The 23360-nt window shown below is 35.0% G+C and overlaps 1 protein-coding gene across 1 annotated transcript; it reads left to right on the plus strand.

The window, feature by feature from the left end:
* The first annotated feature begins 603 nt into the window (after nucleotides 1-603).
* On the plus strand, nucleotides 604-20712 carry LOC101893456 (uncharacterized). The gene is made up of 2 exons (XM_005192167.4): nucleotides 604-1463; nucleotides 19604-20712. The coding sequence occupies exons 1-2, from the start codon at nucleotides 1307-1309 to the stop codon at nucleotides 20524-20526; spliced, it is 1080 nt and encodes a 359-aa protein (XP_005192224.1). The 5' UTR covers nucleotides 604-1306; the 3' UTR covers nucleotides 20527-20712.
* Nucleotides 20713-23360: the final 2648 nt, after the last annotated feature.

Raw genomic sequence — 23360 nt, forward strand, 5'->3', positions numbered from 1 at the left:
AACAGACCCACCGATGATGGAAACACTGCAAATGTTGCACTTTTCTGCGAATATGTTTTGTTACCATAGACAAATGACGTCATCTGACGAAGAATACAAAAGCTTGACACACTTTGCCTCTTGAGAGTTGCATTTGTGGCCCAATTGGAAACTTGGAGTTTTGTTTGTTTTTCTATGCCTGCAGCCTAGCAGCATTTGTCATATTTGTGCCACAAGAGCAGGGCATCGTAAGACCCCAAAGCGAGCGATGCCTTGTCCATTGCTCATCTGGGGTATTGGTAGCTGACTTATGCCACCATCAGCTTCTTTTGCCGTTCCAACCATATTCATACACGAACACCGAACTGAGTCATGGGGTGGGTCATTTGAACCATACGCCGCCAACTGTTGGCTGACTTATGGCGTTTAGCGCTTAGTTAATTGTTTGACGCGTTATTGATTTCGGCTCGCAGCAGTGATTTGCATGTAATTTGCGGTAAAGATGTCAGCCAGCCAGCCAGCCAACAAACCAGGCTGCTACTGCAACTGCATTACAGCTTTTTGGATACGTGTAGGTAATTCACTGTATGAGTGCTGTCTGTGTATCGGTGTTTTTGCGCGCTTTTTGTGTGCTTAGTCAGTGTGCACTCAACAGCCGTTGGGTTTGGTTGGGCTTTTTGCTCGTGCTAAAATTCTAAACTGCATAACGGTCGGTCTAACGCGCGCACCGCCAATAATAGGGGGCAGAAAATTATACAAATTTATATATCGCACACACACACACATACAAACCAACAGTTGAAGAGGTGCGAGCGCCTGTAGTTGCTTGCATACATACATATGTGAGTGTCACTGCGTGCGTGTGCATTTCTGTGACAACTATTCGGGAGCATTTATCGCAGTTTTTGCTGTTGCTGCTGCAACCTAGTTTCGATTACTTGGGCTTTTGGACGTACGTACGAAGCAAATGTGACGAAACAAAAAATAGGAGGACTTCTTATCATCAAATACGTCGTGCTTTGCGAAACACAGCAAAAATCTTGAGTTTCATTTTTGCCAAAAACAAATCGGCAACAACAGAAAGTTTTGCCGTTGTGTCGGAGGCTCGTCACTGCATTGCAGTATTGCGAGAAACAACATTTCCACAAGTCGTCGATAGAAACCAACAACCATTACCACGTCACACATAACCACCTTCGCTGCAAGTGCGGCGCTCGGCGACGACGACGAAGACGACAGTCAGTCGCATAATTCAAGGAACGCTATTTGCACCAGCAACCAGGTGACCCAGCAACCAGCCATTACGATCATCACCGCCGCCACCAAGATGAGTACACGCAAAGACGATCCAGTATTCAATGTTAAATTCGTGCAACTGGTAGAATCGAAACCCTGCCTGTGGAACTCAACATTGCCCGAGTACAGTAAAAAAGACGAAATCCAAAAAGCTTGGCAAGAGGTTGCTAATGAAACAAAAGATACGGGTAAGTGGAAAAGTTCTATGTGTTGAAATGTCTTTGCGGTCTTGTCTATTTAGGTAACTGCTCCCAAAGGGGTTTTGCGATAAAATCTTTGTCCGGTGTGTGGAGGAGATTTCCCCGCGAAGAATATGCGTAACCACAAAAAATGTTATTTTTTTCGCATCTATTTTTTTTCACTTTAATGTGGGGTTATGCACACACACACACCCTGACACATGACAACGTTTCGGACACTGCTAGCAATAAGTCGTCTATTAGTTGTTGCTTGCCTCAATGTTAGGTTGTTTGTTATTCGGTGCATTTTATGTTTTGACACACACACACGCACGCACTCATGCAGCCAAACGCACATGACGACATTGGGTATGTATGTGTATACACACACAAAAGCACATAATACTTAGTATATTCTCATTGTCGTCGTCTTCGCGTGAATTAGATAACCTGATTAATTATGTTTATTAAAAAAAAAATTGTTTTGTTTTTTTTTTTTTTTTCTTTCTTTTATTTATTTATTCGTCGACTTGCGACTAAGAGGATGGAACTAAGACTAACTTTTACATTTTTAATTTACTTATTCTACAGGTATTATTTGTTAATTAATTATTGCAGTGTTAGCATAAGTTTATTTTAAATGAAATTTGATTAACACACTTTTGTAAATAATTGTATACTCAGCTCCAGACAGTTTTAACTGGAAAAATAAAATAAAGTCAAACTAAAGAATGTCAAATTCACTTATGCTTACAGTGCAATAATTGTACACGTTTTATTGGCTAATTGTTTCCAAGAACTTATCAATTTTATCAGGGGTAGTATGATTATACGTAACTACTCCCCCCTTTAGACTAGAATTCTCCTGAATTCTTTTATTTAATTTTACAGTTATATATTTATGTTTTGTTATGATTATGAAAATTAAAATAATTATTACAATTACTATAGAAATATTACATACATATGTTATTTTAGTGTGGTATTTTAATTTTCCGATATTTCTTACATTGTATTGATGTTCTTTTTCAATTTGTTCGAACGATATCTTATGTTTAAAATTTTGAGTTTTGTTTGTATTTTCAATTATTTGTCTTTCTTTTGTAATTTCTGCAATATTTGAAAAATAATAATCTTTTATCCTAACTGAACAATTATTAAAATTAATTAAATAATTTCCATTTAACAAAATTTTTTCAAAGTTACAAGTTTGATTTACAGTCGTGTTTATTGCATTTTTAATTATAATTGTGTCTATATCTAACTGTATAATTTCAAAGTCTTTATTTTTTATCAATTGACAATTATTCTTTATTAAACAATGATGACTTAACTTTAAATCTTTTAAATGTTTATTCTCTTCAAATTTATAAGTTTTATTTTGAAATTCAAAAAATCTTTCCATATTAGATTCTATTTCATTATTTTCATTATCTGGTATTGGTACAATAAATCTTAATTTTACTGTTATAAATTGTTTAGGTATTTTTATTCCAAACACAAGATAAGAGTTGTTAAGAAATGTTGTTCCAAACTGAATATATTTAAGTTTGTTATAATCTATTTCATATTTTCTTATTTCTCTACTTGTTAAAATACTTGGGTGTACAATCCCGTATTTTGCAGAAATTACGTTGTCTTGCAAATGCTCTATCTTATTCTTAATTAATTGTATATTAGTCAATTGTTCTAAGTATAAACTTTTATTATTTTCTTCCTCTAAAAATTTGTTTATAGAGTTTAATTCTTGTTCTATTTTCTTTCTATCATTCTTAATTACCATCTTTAAATGACTTAAAGTTATATTGAAATAATCATTAATTACAATCTGTTGATTATTATTTTCCTTAATTTCATTAATATTAAGAAGATGTTCTTGTATGTTCCGTCTGTCTTCATCGTCCATCGTCCCAAATAACCATTTGGTCATACTTCCTATACCGTTAATTAGTCCACGTCTTTTTCTATTTTGTTTGGGTATCAACGTCATTAATTTATTTCTGGCATCTAATAGTTCTAACTCAAGTAATTCTTTGTTTTCGATTTTCATTAGAATAATGTTATCTGTTATGTCATCTAAAATTGTTTCAATTTCGTGAAGATTGATTATATGTAAAATTATGTCCGATTCATTAACAATTTTCTGATTTCCCATGCAAATGTCCATATATCCTCTTTGTTCTGTCAGAAATTTTGTAGTAATTATCCCTCTAGTCTGTGGTATCCATATTAGTATCATCAGTATTGTCCAAATCTGCAAATTTCAAAGGTCTTTTAATATTGCACGGATGTATTCGCTCCAGTTTTGTCTTTTTATATTTCGGTTGTTCCTTATGTCGGACGGCCTTATAATTTTTTATAAACCCTTCTTTTCTATTTTCCTTATAATCTTCTCTAGAGTTATTTATTTTATCTATTATTTTTCTTTTACTGTCCTCTAAATACTTTCTAACTTTATTTTCATCCATTTTTCCTTGTTGAACCTCTTTAGGAGTACATTTAATAGTTGAGTGATATCGTTCGTTGTAATTTCTAATTGATCTCTGAATTAATTGTTTCACCGGTATTTCCTTATTTGCTTTATACATTATCCTAAACTTTTCCGCAATTGTGTTGTGAAATCGTTCTATGTCGGCGTTTCCCGTGTGACTATTAGGTTTGGTCAGATGCAATTCTATATTTTCATTGTCTAAGAATTCCTTTAGTCTAGTGGTTTTAAATTCATTATCGGCTATTATTTTCCTTGGCTTCCCTACCTTTGTAAAATGATCATCTAATTGCTCCATTATTGTTAAATGATTTCTATCATTCAATGGATACGCTGCACCGAATTTAGAAAATTTATCAATTATTGTCAAAAAATGAAATCTTTTAATCACATATGTGTCAATATGTATTATTTCGTTTTTCGTCGACGGTGTTTCTGTGTATGAGAATTTCAATTTAATTGGATTTCTATCATATTTTATCTCCTGACAAACTTCACATTGATTTATAACTAATTGAATTAGTTCCATTAATCTTGGGTAATAAATTTTATTTTTTATTTGGTTATAGGTTTCCTGTATGCCCGAGTGCATACTTTCTTTTACATGATATAATGATATCTGTTTCACCGCCTCCACTTCTGTTTCTATATCTTGAGCCCTGATAGTGCATTTAATAAATTCCACTTGTTTCTCATTAGAGTACATTTCTATTAGTTTTTCCTGAACAGTATTATAGCTTCTCTCCGATACTTCCGAAAATATACCTATTTTTCCTTTGGTAATATACTTTCTAAATATTTCCCCCATTTCGTGAAAATCACTTTCCGCTATGAAAATTATCCTTTTATTATGTAAATGTTTTATTTCCTGAACTTTATCATTTGTAAGTATAATCTGTGTCCTGTACTTATTCACTATTTCTTCTTTTATAAAGAAATGATCTTGTAAATTTTCATCAGCTGAATGAATTGTAATCATTGATACATCATCATCATCCTCAATATTATTTATTATTCTCAATTCTGAATTATTCTCCGAATTTTGTACCTTATCTGAAATGGTATCATCTTCATTATCTTTCTCAATTCTACTTAGAAAATCTGCCACCTTGTTTTCCTTGCCTTTTATGTATTCTATATTAAAATCGTATTCTCCTAATTTCAAAAACCATCGCTGGTGCCTGGGTGACATGTCTTTCCCTCTATATTTTGTGTGTAAAAATCTGATGGGTTGGTGATCCGTAAGTATTTTAAATTTTCGACCATAGAGGTATGGTCTCAAATAATTAACGCTCCATAATATTGCTAGAAATTCTTTGTCCGTTGCCGAATAATTTCTTTCGTGATTGTTAAGCGTTCTTGATGCAAAACAAATTGGATGTCCCTCCTGTGACAGGACAGCACCGATTGCGTAATTCGACGCATCTGTAGTTAATGTAAATTGTCTTTCATAATTTGGGTATCTTAAAATTGGATGAGAGCTAATTAAAGATTTTAATTTTTCAAAAGCTTCTATGTATGTAGGGTCCCTTAAATTTATTTTTACACCTTTCTTTAAGTATTTTGTTATTGGCTGTGCGACTTTAGCATAATCTCTCACAAATTTTCTATAATATCCCGTTAATCCCAGGAAACTTTTGATTTGTTTTTCTGTTTTAGGTAAATCTAATTCTTGAATAACCTTAATTTTATTGGGGTTTGGTTTTAGTCCTTCCTTTGTCAGAATATGCCCCAAAAATTCTGTCTCTCTTTTCATGAAATTACATTTGTCGATTTGTATTTTTAAATTTGCCCGTTCCAATACCGTGAAAATGTCCGTTATGGCTTTAACGTGTTCCTTAAGAGAAGTACTAAAAATAAGTATATCGTCCAGATAAACTACACATGTTTTATTAATGAAATCTCTTAGTGTTTCATTCATTAATCGTTGGAATGTCGCTGGGGCATTTTTTAACCCAAACGGCATTCTTATGAATTCATATAATCCGTGAGGTGTCACAAAAGCTGTTTTCTCTCTGTCCTGTTCTCTTATTAGAATTTGATGGTATCCCTTGGCTAGATCCAAGGTAGTAAAATATTGTGCTCGTCCTAGTTTATCTAAAATTGAATCTATGTTCGGTAGTGGATATTTATCATCGATCGTCACTTCATTAAGCTTCCTATAATCTACCACTAATCTATATTTACGCTCTCCAGAATTATCTATTTTCTTGGGTACTACTATTAATGGGCTTGAATATCTTGAACAACTTTTCCTAATTATGCCCTGTTCCTCCATTTCCCTGATCTGTCGTCGTACTTCTTCTTCATGTTGTGGCGGATATCTGTATAATTTGGAATTTATCTGTTCATTTGTTGTCGTTCTTATTTCATGTTTTATTGTCATTGTACTTGTCAATTGGTCCCCTTCTTTAAAAAATATTTTGTCGAATCTTCTTAAAATTCTCGTAACTTCTAAATGCTCCTCTGCATTTAAATGATTCAACTGAATTCTGTCCAAGTCAACTTCCAGTTTTTCCAATGAACATATTTCCAAATCCTTATATGGATTAATTAAAAATTTTGTAATCTTGTTATTAAATGTTATGTGTCCGTCTATTAAATTTATCATCGTGTTAAAATGGTTTAGTAAATCAACTCCTATAATAAAATTGTACTTTCTTCCTTTTAACTCTTGCATTTTCCACTTAATTTTTGTATAATTTGGTAAGTTAAATTCCATAGGTGCGTCAGTTATAACTTCAAATTTAATTATGTCCTTCCTAGTTATGGTGCTAAATTCTATAGGTTGTTTTAGTAAAACTCGTTCAAAATCTTTTACCTTACTGTCAATCAGGCTTAAGTTTGCGCCTGTATCAATCAAAGCTTTATATTTCCTTTTATTAATCGTAATGGTTATGGTAGGTAAACAATCGGAGGTTGTTTCCGAAAAAAATTATTTTGTCTTTGGTCTTGTCCGTTATCCTGATGTAAATTTGGTTCAGAGTTTCCTACTACTCGATAATTATCTACTTCTATATTGTCTATTTCCATAGGTTCCTGCTGGTCTTGCCTAGGTTGATTCAAGCGATTTTGGCTGAAATTTGGCCTAGGGTTTCCTACCTGTTGCTGAAACCTTCTGAAATTTCCCGACATATTATTATAGTTACTTTGTTGGACTCTATACTGTCCTGAATGATTAAAATTTCCATTTTGATTCCTATTATTATAGTTATTATTATAACTGTTATTTTGTTGGACTCTATACTGTCCTGAATGATTAAAGTTTCTATTCCTATTATAGTTATCGTTATTATTATTATTATAGGTTTTATTATTATCATTATTATTTCGTTCTTGTCTAATATCCGACCTAAAATTATTTTGTCCTAACCAATTCCGTTGATTATATCCCTGGTTATTACTGTTAATCTGCGGATTAAAGTTATTCCTATTTTGCGACCGATTTTGTCTAAATGTTACGTCGTCTTTAGTCCTAAACTTCCTATATTCTGGCCTAATGCATGTGTCTTCAAATCTCCTTCTTGTCAATATTTTTAATATATCATTAATGTTTCTTTCTTCGTAAATTTTGTCTAACAGTGTACCTTGTGTCATTTCCTTAACTGTATTTACTAAAAGACTGTCCACGTTTGATAAGTCAATATAGTGGTCATTTCGGTAATAAACTATTAACTCATCTGCCTTATATTTTAGATTCTGCAACTCTATTATTAATTCACTTACCGAATTTACTTTTAAGTTGGCTATCATCCTATATATATTGTGTGGTTCCACGTTCGGCCTATACCTTAGTTTTAAAGTCTCCTTGATTAGTTGCCAGTTGTCCGGTGTGGGTATGTTTATTATGACGTCTTTAGCTTGTCCCTGGATTATTTTATAGAATATTGTTCTTATGGCCTCCTTCTTAATATTTTCATCTTGTATAGTTGACAGCAAGTACTCAGTGCTACTAAAAAAGCTGTTCACCGTTACTTCTCCGGTGCCGGTGAAAATGGGTAGATGATTTATCGTTTTTAAAATGTTGTCTTTTGCATTATTTGATTGTGTATCATATAACACCGGGTTACGCTGTTGTTGTTGTAGTTCTTGTGTTTGCTGTTGCAATTCTAGATATGCTTGGCGTAACCGTTCCAATTGTTGATCCTTTCTGGCTAGTTCTTCTGCCACATTTACGGATGCGATGTGAGCTTGTTCCTCCATTCTTCTTCGTTTGTCGAAGACTTTTTGCCTTTGCGAATACACTTTTAGAAGAGAGAAAAAAAAAAAAGGATTGACTTCCTTTATCTAGTGGTGTCCACTTAACTTAAATGTTCACTGCACTATTGTTTATTTTAGTGGTGTTCAATTTTTTGAATTATTCACTGCACTATTGTTTATTTTAGTGGTGTTCAATTTTTTGAATTATTCACTGCACTATTGTTTATTTTAGTGGTGTTTAATTTTTTTTTTTTTTTTTTTTAATTATTCACTGCACTAATGTTTATTTTATAATCCTGGAGGGTCCCGTAGGATTCGCAGAATTTATTTAATTATTTATAATTTAGGTACGTTTCACTGGATCCTTTTTAATTCCTAAAGGATCCTACCGACTGCGCCAATTAGATAACCTGATTAATTATGTTTATTAAAAAAAAAATTGTTTTGTTTTTTTTTTTTTTTTCTTTCTTTTATTTATTTATTCGTCGACTTGCGACTAAGAGGATGGAACTAAGACTAACTTTTACATTTTTAATTTACTTATTCTACAGGTATTATTTGTTAATTAATTATTGCAGTGTTAGCATAAGTTTATTTTAAATGAAATTTGATTAACACACTTTTGTAAATAATTGTATACTCAGCTCCAGACAGTTTTAACTGGAAAAATAAAATAAAGTCAAACTAAAGAATGTCAAATTCACTTATGCTTACAGTGCAATAATTGTACACGTTTTATTGGCTAATTGTTTCCAAGAACTTATCAATTTTATCAGGGGTAGTATGATTATACGTAACTCGTGTGCATGACTCGCGACATTGGTGGAAAATACTTACATGTGCTGCTGAACGGTTTTCTCTAGTTGGGGTGTACAGCTGCTGTTGTTGGTGTGTTGTTTTACTTTTTGCTTTGCTTTGTTCTAATAGTTTCTGTTGTTCAAAATATTTACAATTTTCTATGTTCGTATCTAAATTAAACGAAATCGAAAAGCTTTTCATTGCTGCAACGATTTTGCATTTCGCGTCGCTTGCACTTTGGCTGTTTGTATTTAACCGATGTCGGTAGATACCCATGTAATACTCTTGGCGATGAAGCAACAAAGAGACCGTTTACGCATCAACTGGCCAAAGCTCAACACTCGACAAAAACGTCAATTCAGCCAATGTATTACGATTTATGTGTAATGAAGGTGTTGGGAAATCAAGTGCAAATTTTGGTCATCTGCCCTTTCAAATGTAGTCTTCCTTCACTGCACACAATAGTTTGCATTTATGGAGGTCAAGCTTAACCATTTTTTTTTATTTGTTTGTCTTGCACATATTTGCTTTCCAACTAAGCATCAACTGATGTAAATGATGTTGCTTCTTGACAATAGATTAGATTTCGCCTACTTTCTGCAAGATCGTGTGCGAAGAACAATGTCCGCTCTATGACATCATCGTTTCATCTGGCATATCCCATGGCTGTCATCTAATTCTCATGATTTTTTATACCCCCCCGCCATATGTCTAGAGATGGTATATATCATTTCATAAGGCCAAAATGTGCCTCATCTAAATAAGGGTTCTTTGGACCAAATCCTGGCCTCTGGTGCGCACGATAACTCTTGAAGGGAGTATCCGAGTTGGTCCAAACTTGGTGCATCTTAATATTATCATCAAACTTAGATCGGGTTCGGAGATGGACAATACCAGTCCACCCTTCTTATACCTCTCCCAAAAACGGTCGGAATTTTCAAAAAAAAAAAAAAAAAAACAAGTTAAAAAGCGGTAAGTTTGGCCGAACTTTGAATACCCTCCACCATTTGGAACGAATTTGGAAATTTTCAAAAAATAAAATCCTTAAAAAATTCTGTTAAAATTCTAAAAATACCAAATACAGCCGTTATATTAGGGTGTATACGACGTGAACCTACATAGGCATTGCTTGTCATAAGCCATTACCATATTCAAATTCGAAACTTGAAATAAACGGTGAATAATGTAGCTAAAATCATCAAAATAAATATAATCATCATATAAATATATAGGGAGGTACCGTTATATCGGAGCTGTGCGAAGGCCTGGACCTGCATAGACAATTTTCTGTCACAGGCTGTAGCATCCATTACGAACTTCAAATACCACATCTCAAACAATTTCGGTGGGTATTGTACCTAAAATCGTCAAAATACCGAATGTAGGAAGGTACTGATATATGGGGCCTATACGAAAACCTGGACCTGCATAAACAATTTTCTGTCACAGACTGTAGTTCCCATAGCGAACTCTAAATACGTAATTTGAAACAATTCTGGTGAATAATGTCGCTAAAATCATCAAAATACCGAATATCGGGAGGTACCGTTATATGGGGGCTATGCGAAGACGTGGACCTGCACAGACAATTTTATGTCTTAGGGTGTAGTATCCATTTCGAACTTCAAATACAAAATTTGAAACAATTCTGGTAAATAATGCCGCTAAAATCATCCACGAAGACATGGACCTGCATAGATAATTTTCTTTCTTAGGGTGTAGAATCCATTTCGAACTTCAAATAGCAAAGTTGAAGCAATTCCGGTGAATAATGTCGCTAAAATCATCAAAATACTGAATATCGGGAGGTACTGTTATATGGGGGCTATATGAAAACGTGGACCTACATAGCTCATTTACGAACTTAACCTGCCTACTGGAAAAATAAACATGTGTGAATTTTACGCTGATCAAGAATATATATACTTTGTTGGGTCTGACATGAGTATTTCGAGGAGTTACAAACGGAATGACAAAGTTAATATAACCTCCATAGTATGGTGGAGGGTATAACAAACAAAAACAAAAAAATGGGGGGTCAAGATATTGAATAATTATAACTCTTATAAAATGTGATATAAGATTCCGATTATCTTTAGATTATGTTTATTAACCCAAGGTTTGGTGCCTGCCCCACAAGTGGTCAAAATTTTGAATATCCATGAAGCTCATAAAACGCGAAATTAACATCCGATTCCATACAGACTTGGCACATCTCAATATTTCCATCGAGATCCAAGATCTCTTATAAAGATGGTAGATCGGACCATTTCTTCTATGACCTTCACCACATAGTGTTCAAGATTTTAAAAAACAAACTCTCTCTCCAAATTTCACACATAAATACAATTTTACTAACACGAGATCTGTTGTATATATCTGCGAACCCCTTCTAAAACCTCACACACAAGGGTTAACAATTTTCAGTGCCTTTATCTGTCATAACTCGCTAAATATTTATATCAACCAAAAACCTGAAATGAATTTGGAATTTATGATTTCGCATATAATTGAATATAAATGTTTGATTTTCTTGTAATTTTGCCCATACCAATATTTTTATTTGTATTAAAGGAAGCATGAAAATGGAATACTTTTGCCCATACGATTTTTATTTGTATTAGATGAAGCATGAAAATAGAATACTTCGGTCGATTATATCGTCTGCCTTACACAAATTTCAACATTTTCTAAAAATCATCACATATATCATATAAAGTGAAGGAAGTAACAATATAGTGCCAGGTTGGGACTATCGCAAAATTTATATCACATTTATTTGGGTCCGATACAAAATTGATAATATTGACCCATTCCTTCGGAACCTACTCCACAATTGAACAACAACTTGAATAATTATAACAGAAGTCAAAATATATTTAAATAATCAAGCATTGGCTGAGGCAAAATCGACTGATACTTTTTAACTTGTTTTTGTAAATAATTGGTCTGTTCCAGAACTGCAAGAATGTAATGTTTTTATTACGATAAACTATTTTCCCTTTATGATAAAATTGCAAAACTAGTACATTCTTGCAGGTTCTGAAACAGAGCAAATGACTCGACGAAATATAAATAAATACCCATGGCAAAAATGTAAATTTATGTTCACGTACCGGTCGTAACCTAAATAATATATCACATCTATTAAAAAATATATATCAGATGTTTATGATAGCCCCATGTAAGAGCTCAGCCCAATTTTTAGTATTCTAAAGAGCTTAGCGACATTTGTCATTCAAATGAGCTGTACTTTGGAATTTATAAATTGTAGAAGATCGTGCTGTGTGAAATTTATTTGTGTTCCACCCATAAATGTGGGCAGAATGATTACAGAATAGGCAAAGTTTATTTAGATTCAAATTGAAAAAATGTCATGCGATATTAAAAACAAGTAAGCAAAGGCTATAATCCGACCATATTATACCCTACAACACTACAATAAGTTAGAATAATAAGTTGAAATTATGTCACGGAGCACTGCCCAGATATTACCTTAGCATTTTGAATAGGGACATTTGCCCAATATTTAAACACTCCGTCGTGTTGTTAGTTGTAGTGGTCCATTTTACAGCTAAATATAATCCAATGGTCATCCAAAATACTAGAATTCTTCCCTGTCCTTAACTCTCTTCTCAGGCGTGCCGATTGGCTTCAATTGTGTGATCAGATTTTTTTTTCCTATTTTTGGTCCATTTCAACCCATGCGATAAAAAATATGAAAAAATAAAAAATGTCACAAAATACCACAAAATCTATGTTAGCATTATTATTGACATCTTTTTATGCGATTTTTTCAGATTATACACATTTATGCCAAGAGGCCATTCTGAATTGTCAAAATTTGTCAAAATCGGTCCAGCCATTCTTAAGATATAAGCATTCTAGCTAACATCCCCTCCTTTTGTATATACACATTGTATATATTTCGCTATATATATAAGATATATTTACTATCGGCATCTACGTTACGGTCTGAATTGACCTGTTCGCCTATTTGTGATTTCGCCGGGATTAAAAATATTCGCGGTTTAATCGAAAATTTGACTTTTATTTAACAGAAATGTTATGGTCTATTTCCCCCACTAAATATTACCCGATGACCACCAAAATTGGAAGGCTTCTGCCCAAGCTCTAGCCCCATGCTAACTTCCGCTTCGATTGGTCCATAATTGTGTCCTGTAGAGCAACTGCAAAATCAGGAAATTTTTCAGTTTTTGGTCCATTTCAACCCCTAAATATTATGCGATCATCTCCAAAAGCAATAGGGTTCTATTCTGGCCCTAGCCCCACCTCCATTTCCAATTTCGTGAGGATCGACGATGACAGCGAACCATGTCTTCGACATAACTGTGTGTCATTGGTGTACGTGTGCTTAAATTGAGTGTGTGTGTTACTCCGGCGGTAAAGCAGAGTTTGTGTGTGCGTTGTCATTGTGAAGCAATAAACACATTTAGAATTATAAAATGAAGTACACATTCATATTTTGCGTATTCTTGTAATTTTTGACACTCACTGAAGAAAAAGGTTTCAATTCTTAATAACGAAAATATGCTAATTTTTTTGGCAAATTTATGAAATTCTGATCATAAACAGTAGAGTTTTCAATTAAATTAAATTTATGTGAAGTACATTTTTTCAATTGATATTTTATGTAACTTCTTATTTAACTGAAGTATACATTCGACAAATACTCTGTTCCAGAACTTGCTATTTGCAGTTGTACATTCTTGTAGTTCTAGAACAGAGTAAAACTGAATAATATTCTTCAATAATCCAAAATATAAATCAAATGCATTTTTTTATTAAGAAAATGTTTCAGAACGTTATTATTTTTTACTACAAATTCATAGCACAATCGTAAAAGCAGGTCGCGTTGGTCTCCTCATTATATTAATACCCGATTTCATTGATCATTCGATCATGTGGTTGCTATTTTTTTGAAAGAACTCATTTGTATGACACACTATTCAACATCCTCTTTATTAGTCAATCCATGTTATGACGATGGGCTTGAGTCTGACCGACATGACGAGACATCGAGCATTTGGTTGGATGTCTGGTACTGTTATGCGTTTGATCAAATAGGACACAACATGACGAGCGTTTTCTGTGTGGAAACACTTTCCGTACACAATAACTGTGACCCGAATAGAAACATTTCAAATTTTTACCCAATCAGCGACCCTCATTCCAAAAATTCAGCCTATTCTCACCATTTCATGTTTCTAGTTTTTGCCTAGGCGTTGATAAATCAAACACATATCACTCCATTCATTCAAATATATGCATTGTTTTTTTCAAGAAAAGTTGTTTCCTTCTCGATTACTTGATCTGGATTGTCCGATGTCAATATTAAAATGTATGAAGCAACATATCCGCAATACAGTGTCGGACAAAACATATTGAACTGAAATTATACTTTTAGTATTTTGCACTTTGAGATCACAATTTTAAAAACGGAACATGTAATTTGGTTTCAAATTAATATGTATACTTCGTTACGTTTTTAGCTAGCAAAAATATTTCGAAAAAGGTAAATATTTTTTGGATTTCGTACTGTTATCATCAAAATGAACACGAATTACTTGAAAAGGTCGCGACAAAACAAATTGGACCATTGCAAATATTATCAAAACCGGAATACTCGAAACTGTTCAATGCGCATTTAAAGACGATGCAAGAAAGTTAGAGAATTCAAAAAATATCCGGCTAAATCAGCTACGAGTGTGGTAGAAACTCTCAACTTAAGTATAAGCAGTCGAACCGTACAAAGAAGAGCATGTGCTGCTGGACTTAAAAGTTACCGGGCTGCGAAAAAGCCATTCATATCGGAAAAAATAGAAAAGCTCGAATAAAATTTGCCGAAGAACACATCAGTTGGTCTATACCGAAGTTGAGAACAGTTTTAATTTCGGATGAATCAAAATTTAATTTAATTAGATCCACGATATTGCCAAGGCACAGTAAAACACGGGGGAGATAATGTGATGGTCTGGAGTTGCTTTTCTGGAAATGGACTAGGACCCATACACATTAGATTATAGATAGATTCATGTACCAAGAAATCATGCAAAGTGTTATGCTTCCCCATGCAGAATGGAATATGCCATTGGTATGGCAATTTCAGCAGGACAATGATCCGAAACACACCTCAAGACATGTAAGAGATTGCTTTGATATTCAAGTAATGAAGTGGCCAGCACAATCTCTGGACCTAAATCCGATGGAAAATTTATGGGAAATAGTAAATAAAAAGATAAATAGAGAAGGTGTGGGAGGAGATAAGAAAAAACTTTTTGAAGCCTTGGCAGATGCTTGGAATGCTATAGACAAAACAACGATAGACAACCTTATTGCTTCCATGCCCAGAAGATGTGCAGCCGTCCTCAAAAACAAGGGATTTTCCAGAAAATATTGATTGCATTGTTTGGTTCAATATGTTTTGTCGCGTGAATTTTTAACATATTTTAGTTCTTTTTCATAACAAAAGTTTAATTTTTTTATAAAATGTAGAAAAAATCCTATTTGTTTTTAAAGAATAAAAGTTATGTTTTGAATTTAAATGCATATTTGGTTTTAAACTTGAATAATTTTATATGTTTATGAAGTTTAATGAAAATTTAAATTTAGTCCAATATGTTTTGTCCGACACTGTATATATCGTTCTCTAATATAGCACGGGAAAATACCTAATAATACTTTCTTTCTTTTTTACTTTGTTAAGAAATTCCAGGAATTCTCTTTCAAATGCTTATTATCATGTTAGTAATTTGTTAAGAAACAATTGGGGAAACTCCCTTAGCTTTGCGTTCACACATGATAATATAAAAGTGTGTGATGCTTGCATCGTCGTTGTTACTCTCCTCGTTGGTAAAAAGCTTTTACTCACAGCAAGAGAGAGAGAGCTTTTAACAATTGAAAATTCTCAGAAGTTTACTGCTAGTAATTTGTGCGACTAAAATGCAAACAATCTATGAATTGTGCGCTTTAGTAAATGCTCATTTGTGTACAACACACTGACACACACGTGCAGATATCATCACACATACGCACACATGTACATGAATGCATTTTCACACAAGTCAGTTTGTAATATCAAACAAATAGATTAATTGCAAACGTACGGTAGGTAAAAATTATTTAAAAACTTTGGAAAAAAAGTTTAGGAAATGGATGTAATGGTTGGGCAAATATAATGTGGTTATATTCTTGCTGGTGGCAGAGTTGTTCGTAATTTTATGTCCAATTTTTTTCAAGGCGATCGCAAAAGGGAATTGAAACGATGGCTTTTTGACTAAATTATTCACAATGACATGCAGCATGTTGTTCTCATGTCTCTTAAAAGTGTCTCTACTTGTTTTCCACCATATGAAAAACGTTTACTGTTAATTATAGAACAAAAACACGATTACAGAACACTAAATTCTATTTCAGTTCAGGAAATGAGAAAGTCATGAAATAGTTCATGCACGTTTTGGGATTTTTTCTCTGTCGAAATCCTTCAGCTTTCAAAGGGTGTAGCTTTGAACCTTTGAACAACGCTTGCAATTCGTTTAGTTTTATTACCAAATTGTGCACTTTGTTAAAAAAAAAGTTCCTCGCGTGCTTCTTCCATTTTGCGGCGAAACTCATTTGTGGCTCAATGGGCAGGGATCAGTCAGAAGCTTTGCAAAAGCTATCAATGCATTCTACTTACTCTGGATTTTGGTGGGCGAATCGTAACGTAACTTCGAATGATGAGCACTACCGTAGGAAGATAACCAAGTTTTTTTTTGTCCAAAATGCAATAGCTTGGCGCATTTGGACTATTGCGATTTAATGCATTTGGACTTACAAGTTCGTGGCTATGTTGAAGTTCTTGTCCAGACGAGCCGAGCCTGCATCTATTGACGAATTCGAAGACACCATTGAAGCATTTGTTCATGAGATGCCGAGAGCAGAGGTATATTTTACTTGCATTTATCATTGTTATTGAGGATCTAACCCATCACGATACAGACCACAAACATTATTTGACGTAGACCATCATATTTTGGCAGAACAATTGGTATTGAGTCTAGGATGGTTGGTCTCATGGCAGAAGAATACAGGTAGATGCAACAACGCTTGGGAGCATTGGTCAAAAAAATTTAAATGTTTTTTTTTTTTTCAAATATAAGTAGATTTTCATATGTTTTCTTATACTACGTCATTCAGAGGCTATTATAATTCGCGTTTTTCAACAATTTTTACAAATTTAAATAATTTTTCATTCAACATTTTCAATTCCAAAATTGGTTTGACAGTTCATTGTCCCAGCAGCTGTGTCGACGCGACTACCTATATTCTTCTACCATGGTTGGTATTGAAAATGAGATATATCGGTCCATGTTGTGGTATTGCCGCCATATAACAGTACCTCCCGTTATTCGGTATTTCGACGATTTTCGCCAGATTTTCCCCACGGAACTGTCTAAAAATTGGTATATGAAGGTCATAATGGGTTTTAGTTTCATAGGCGGAACATTACAGGTATACGTTTTCGTATAGCCCACATATAACGGTATCTCCCGATATTCGGTATTTTATTATAATGATCATTGCCACATTTTTCCCCGGATTTGTCTAAAAATTGGTATTTGTAGGTTCTTGCTCGTGTGCCGAAAATTTTTATTTATAGGTCAACGTTTTGGTATAGCCGCCATATAACGGTACCTCCCGATATTCGGTATTTTCATGATTTTGCCACTTTTTTCACTTATTTGTCTAAAAATTGGTATTTGTGGGTCATAATGGGTTCTAGCTCGTGTGGCGAAACATTTTATGTATAGGTTCGCGTTGTTGTATAGCCCCATATAACGGTACCTCCCGATATTCGGTATTTTGATGGTTCTTTTTCACATTTTCCCACGAATTTGTCTAAAAATTAGTGGGATTAAAATGGGTTGTAGCTCGTATGGCGCAACATTGTATGTATAGGACCACGTTTCGCTATAGCCCCCATATAACGGTACCAAATTGGTATTTGCAGTTCATAATGGGTTCTAGCCCGGTGGCAGAATATTGAATATTTAGTTCCACGTTTTCCTATAGCGCATATATAACGATACCCACCGACATTCGGTATTTTGACAATCCTATCACGAAATTGTTTCAAATTTAGTAGTAGATAAATTACAATCCTTGAAGTATAAAATTGCCTATAGAGGTTCCCGTTTTGGTATGGCCCCATATAACGGCCTCACTCACTTTATGGTTTTTTGAAAATTTGCATTATGCAAACGGCCCGTCCCAACTTAATGCTTTTATGTTTGTCATTCCGTTTGTAACACCTCGAAATATACACTTTAGACCCCACTTGATCAGCGTAAAATTCCATGGGCCATGTAGGTCTACGATTTGGTATAGCTCCAATATAACGGTACCTCCCTATATTCGGTATTTTGATGATTTTAGCGACACTATTCATCGGAATTGTTTCAAATTTGCTATTGAAGTTCGTAATGAATACTACAGCCTAAGACAGAAAATTGTCTCCATGAGTAGGACATAGCAACCACTTTTTTGGTAGCTAACATGCCGAATAATTTCGTTTATTACCGAAATTATAGCATTTTAAATGTATCTATTTTTTAAACAACGACCTTGACTTCTGATTATTGAAACTGTTGACTCTATATAAAGGAGGTTCCGAAGCAGTTGGCCAGTATTGACCAATTCGTATCTGACTTAAGACTGATATAAATATTTCAACGTATTGGATTTGGACTATATCGACTACTTCCTGTACTTTAAATGTGATATGTGGAAATGTTTGGAAAATTTGGAAATATAAGGTAACTGATTTTGCGGACTGAAGTATTCCATTTTCATACTTCATCTAATACAGATAAAGGTGACAGAAGGAGTGGACCGATATCATCTTAACACCAGGCCATAAGCAAATAAAAATGTTGTGATGTGTGTAATTTGAAGAGAACCGGAAGCTTTTTTCGGTTTTTATGATCGTTTTTGTTATTCAAAATTTTAACTCTTTGTGGGGGAGGTACCAGAAGGAATGGTCCGATCTCTACCATTTTTATAGCAGATCTTGTGTTGATCGAAATCTTGCGATGTGTCATGTCTAAATGGGATTGGATGTAAATATCGTGTTTTATGAGCTTCATGGATATTCAAAATTTTTACCATTGAGGGAGAGCTTCCAGAAGGATTGGGCCAATATCTTTAACCAGACCATGGATTAATAAAAGTATTCTGATCTGTGTAATTTGAAGACAATCGAACTCTTACATCACATGTGGAACGATATTTTGGATTATGCTTTCTCTTTCTGTACAGTACATATTATTTTCTTTGAAAATTTTGTCATTTTGTGGGGGAGGTACCAGAAGGAGTGGCCCATATTGCCCATCTCCGAACTTGATCTAAGTTTGACAATAAAATTACGATGTACCATGTTTGGATGAAATCGGATACTGCCTTCGAGAGTTATCGAGCGCAGTAAAGAGCCAGCCAGACAGACAGACGGACGGCCATCGCTAGATCGACTCCAAAAGTCCTGAAACGGATTTGGTCCAAAGAAACCTAGGGTCAAAAACCGTTGTTTCGATGATGCACGTTATTTCCAGCCATTTTCGGATATGAGCAATAATGAAATATTTTTCTTTTTTCTTCTTTACAGTACGGAACTGCCGTGAAAGATGGCGCACAATACGCAGCAGCTTCCTGCGTTCATTAAAGCTTTCGCGCACCACCACTGGACGGGGCAAACGCAAATACTATCTCTCGAAGTACTTGCAGTTTCTAATACCTTACACGAAGACCCGCATCAAGAACAGCGCCAGCATCATAGCCCAACGCAAGGTAGCTGCATCCGGTAACATTCCGCCCATGACTCGGGTAAGCAACATGCCCACAGTCAGCAGTGACAATACCAAAGATTCCACCAATTCAGCAGATGTTGCGGCCATAGCTGAATCCGATGTGGTAGTTTCGAGCCATGAAGGAGGCGTCATTGGCAACAGCATAGCACAGTCCACATGGCCAAAGCCTTTGAATTTACAAAACATCAAACAAGAACAGGATGTCCTGGGAAGTGGCGACACGCAAACATCAATATCGGTTGCAGCAGGTCCAACAACATCATTTAATACGTCAGTCAGCTTCGCGGCGAACGAAAACAGGTCATGTCTAAATAGTTCGGGGACAACTACAATGACAACGCCAGTCAATAAGTTGAGTAGTGCTAGTGGCATTAAAGGCAACTCCTTCACATCGATTAGCAGGGCATCCAACAACCCAAGCAACCCAACTGCGGTTAGCAATTCATTTCAACAACTGGCGGCGGATAGTCGAAATTCAAGCGGTTCAGTGGATTTGTCCGATCTCGCTGAATGGCTTAAGTATCGAAATGATCATCAACGTTCAATCCAGATGACAACAGCCATGCCACCAGATGCGGATCAATTCTTTCTCAATAGTCTATTACCGTATCTGAAGGAGATGTCCGGCAAGCAAAACAGACGTTTTCGTCAGAAGGTGGTAGCCCTAATCGATAACATTCTGGACAATGCCGATGAAGCCGGGACCATAGTTTTGGAATAATGTAGAGGTGCGGCTCGGCTTTAATGTGTTCCAGTGTACATACTATATTTTAAAATATTTTCAAATCGTTGAATCAGTTATGTGTAGAATTGTTTTGTTTGTTTGTAATTATGTAGCTCACTCACACCAAAAAACAAAAAGAACAAATATATATATTACATGTAAATGCAAACTTTATTACAGCAATTCAAGTTGTTTGATGTGATGATATGCGGAGAATTGATAGCCTGATTTGTTATTAACAGCGATTGGAAAAACGTTCTTATGTTTGTAAAATTGTTATAACATTATTGGTCTGTGGCCAGAATTCGTCTGCAAGAGTGTAACAATTTGTACTACGATAACCGATTTTCCCTTTATGATATCGGAACAAGTAAAAAAGCTGTAAGTTCGACCGGGTCGAACTTTTAATACCCTCCACCATTTGGTACAAATTTGGCAATTTCCAAAAAAAAGATAATAATAATAAAATCCGTTAAACATTCTGTTAAAATATTAAAAATACCGAATGCCTATACGACGACGTGAACCTGCATAGGCTACTTTTGTCATAAGTTATCACAATATTTAAATGCGAAACTTGAAGAAAAATCTGTTCATTGTGTAGCTAAAATTATCAAAATACCGAATATAGGGGGTGCCTTTATATGGGGGCTATACGAAAACGTGGACCTACATGACCCATTTTCTGTTTTATGCTGCAGTATCTATTGCAAACTACAAATACGAAATTTGGAATGATTCCGTTAAATAATGCCGCTAAAATCATCAAAATACCGAATATCGGGGGGTACCGTTATATGGGCGCTATATGAAGACGTGGACCTACATGGCTCATTTTTTGACTTAGGATGTAGCATCCATTACGAAATTCAAATACCAAATTTGAAACGATTCCGGTAAATAATGTCGCTAAAATCATCAAAATACCGAATATCGGGAGGTACCGTTATATGGGGGCTATATGATAACTTGGACCTACATGGCCCATTTACAAACTTAACCTGTCTACTGGCAAAATATAGACGTCTGCAAAAATTTAGCCTTCTATCTCAATTTGTTCGAAAGATAGCGTGATTACAACAGACAGACGGACATGGCTAAATCGGCTTAGAATTTTACGCTGATCTAGAATATATATACTTTGTTGGGTCTGACATGAGTATTTCGAGGAGTTACAAACGGAATGAAAAAATTAATATACCCATAGTATGGTCGAGGGTATAAAAATTGTAAACTAGTAGATTCTTGTAGGTGTTGGAACAGAGCATATACAGGGTGAGATAAAAAAAACTGTAAAAAAGTCAAACGCCATAATTTTTACATTTTTTGGTATTGAATCAAAGCAAAAAATGTCGGAAATAGCATCAAATTTTAGAAAAAGTTTAGATTTGTTCGAATCGGCCACCTTTTACACAAATTATGGCTTTACGGTCAATGAAACCCTCACACGCTGCCCGAATGTTGCTCTGCGGTATTTTAAGCCCATTCCCGGCGAAGCGCTTGCTTGAGGTGATCGACACTTTGGTACTTTTAGTGCCAACCTTGCTTTCCAAAATACTCGAGGAACAATAGTTGGTATCCGGAGATTTTGGTGGCAATTGTGCGCTGGAAATGAAGCGAGGAACCTCATTTGGTAACCATTCTTGGCGCGTGCTGAGTGCGATGGTTTTGGGTCCTATTGGAATAACCAAGGTCTGCGGCCAAAATGTTTGCGTGCCCAAGGCTTTAATACACCCTCTAGAATATTTTAGCGATAATATTCAGCATTTATTCTGATGCCACAAGCAGAGATCATCGGCTGTTATGGCGGCCCACGCCATCACCATGGCCTGTACTTGAGTTGTGGTGGCCCACCGAAGGTGCACATTTTCAGCTGACCTCTTTGACCTCAAGTAAACATGATCATTTTGTTTGTTTACAAATTGCTGGACAACGAATGTTTTCTCATTGGAGACGGAGAAACGCAAATTCGGCAGTTCACCACCACCACTTTCAGAAAAGCGAAGCAACTCTTTAGCTCTTTTGAGTCTATTTTCTTTAAGCTGCGGAGTAAGTTATTGCACTTTTTGGAATTTCAATGGCTTTACCCCGAGCTCATTTGTCAATATTTTCCGAATGGAATATTGCGATATGTTCAGCTCACGAGCCATTTTTTGGCCACTGCGACGCGGGTTTCGATCAAGTCGCTTCTATACTTTTCGAACCATTTCTGCTGATGTTGCTGTTTTCTTCCGTCCACTTCCTTGACGTCGGGCTACGCTACCAGTATCACGGTAACGAGCGATGGTACGAGACACAAAAGATTTTTTCACATCACGCTTGAATACCATCACGAATAACTTTTTTTCTGGACAATTTTCACCGAAAGCTTTTGCACGCTTGTAAACAATATAATGAGCTGTCACTGGAATAATTTTAACAGCTGACGGACGATTGACTTAGCAGTGACAGCAGTCTGAAATCGGTTGCAGTTTTTTTCGTCTCACCCTTTATTTACATTATACTATACTCAGGGGAGGTTAGAAAATTTCACTTAGAGATAATAGTACTGAGTAGTAGAAAAGTTCTCAGTAGAAACATTTCATTTTCATTATTATTTATAACTAGCTGGCCCGGTCCGCGTTGCCGGCCCGTAGTTTTTGTCTATTATGCATATATTCCCAAGCATAATTATTCACAGATATGACTGATATAAGTGTTCACGTACAGGTCGATTTAAAGTGTTTTAAAATACCTGTACCCATTTTTAACCAGTGGGCTTCAATATTTAAACCGTGGGCTTCAACTGTGTGGATGTGCTATACAAATCTATTAAAAGTATATATCAATCT

Source organism: Musca domestica, unplaced genomic scaffold (genome assembly GCF_030504385.1).
Source record: "Musca domestica strain aabys unplaced genomic scaffold, Musca_domestica.polishedcontigs.V.1.1 13, whole genome shotgun sequence".
Lineage (NCBI taxonomy): Eukaryota > Metazoa > Arthropoda > Insecta > Diptera > Muscidae > Musca > Musca domestica.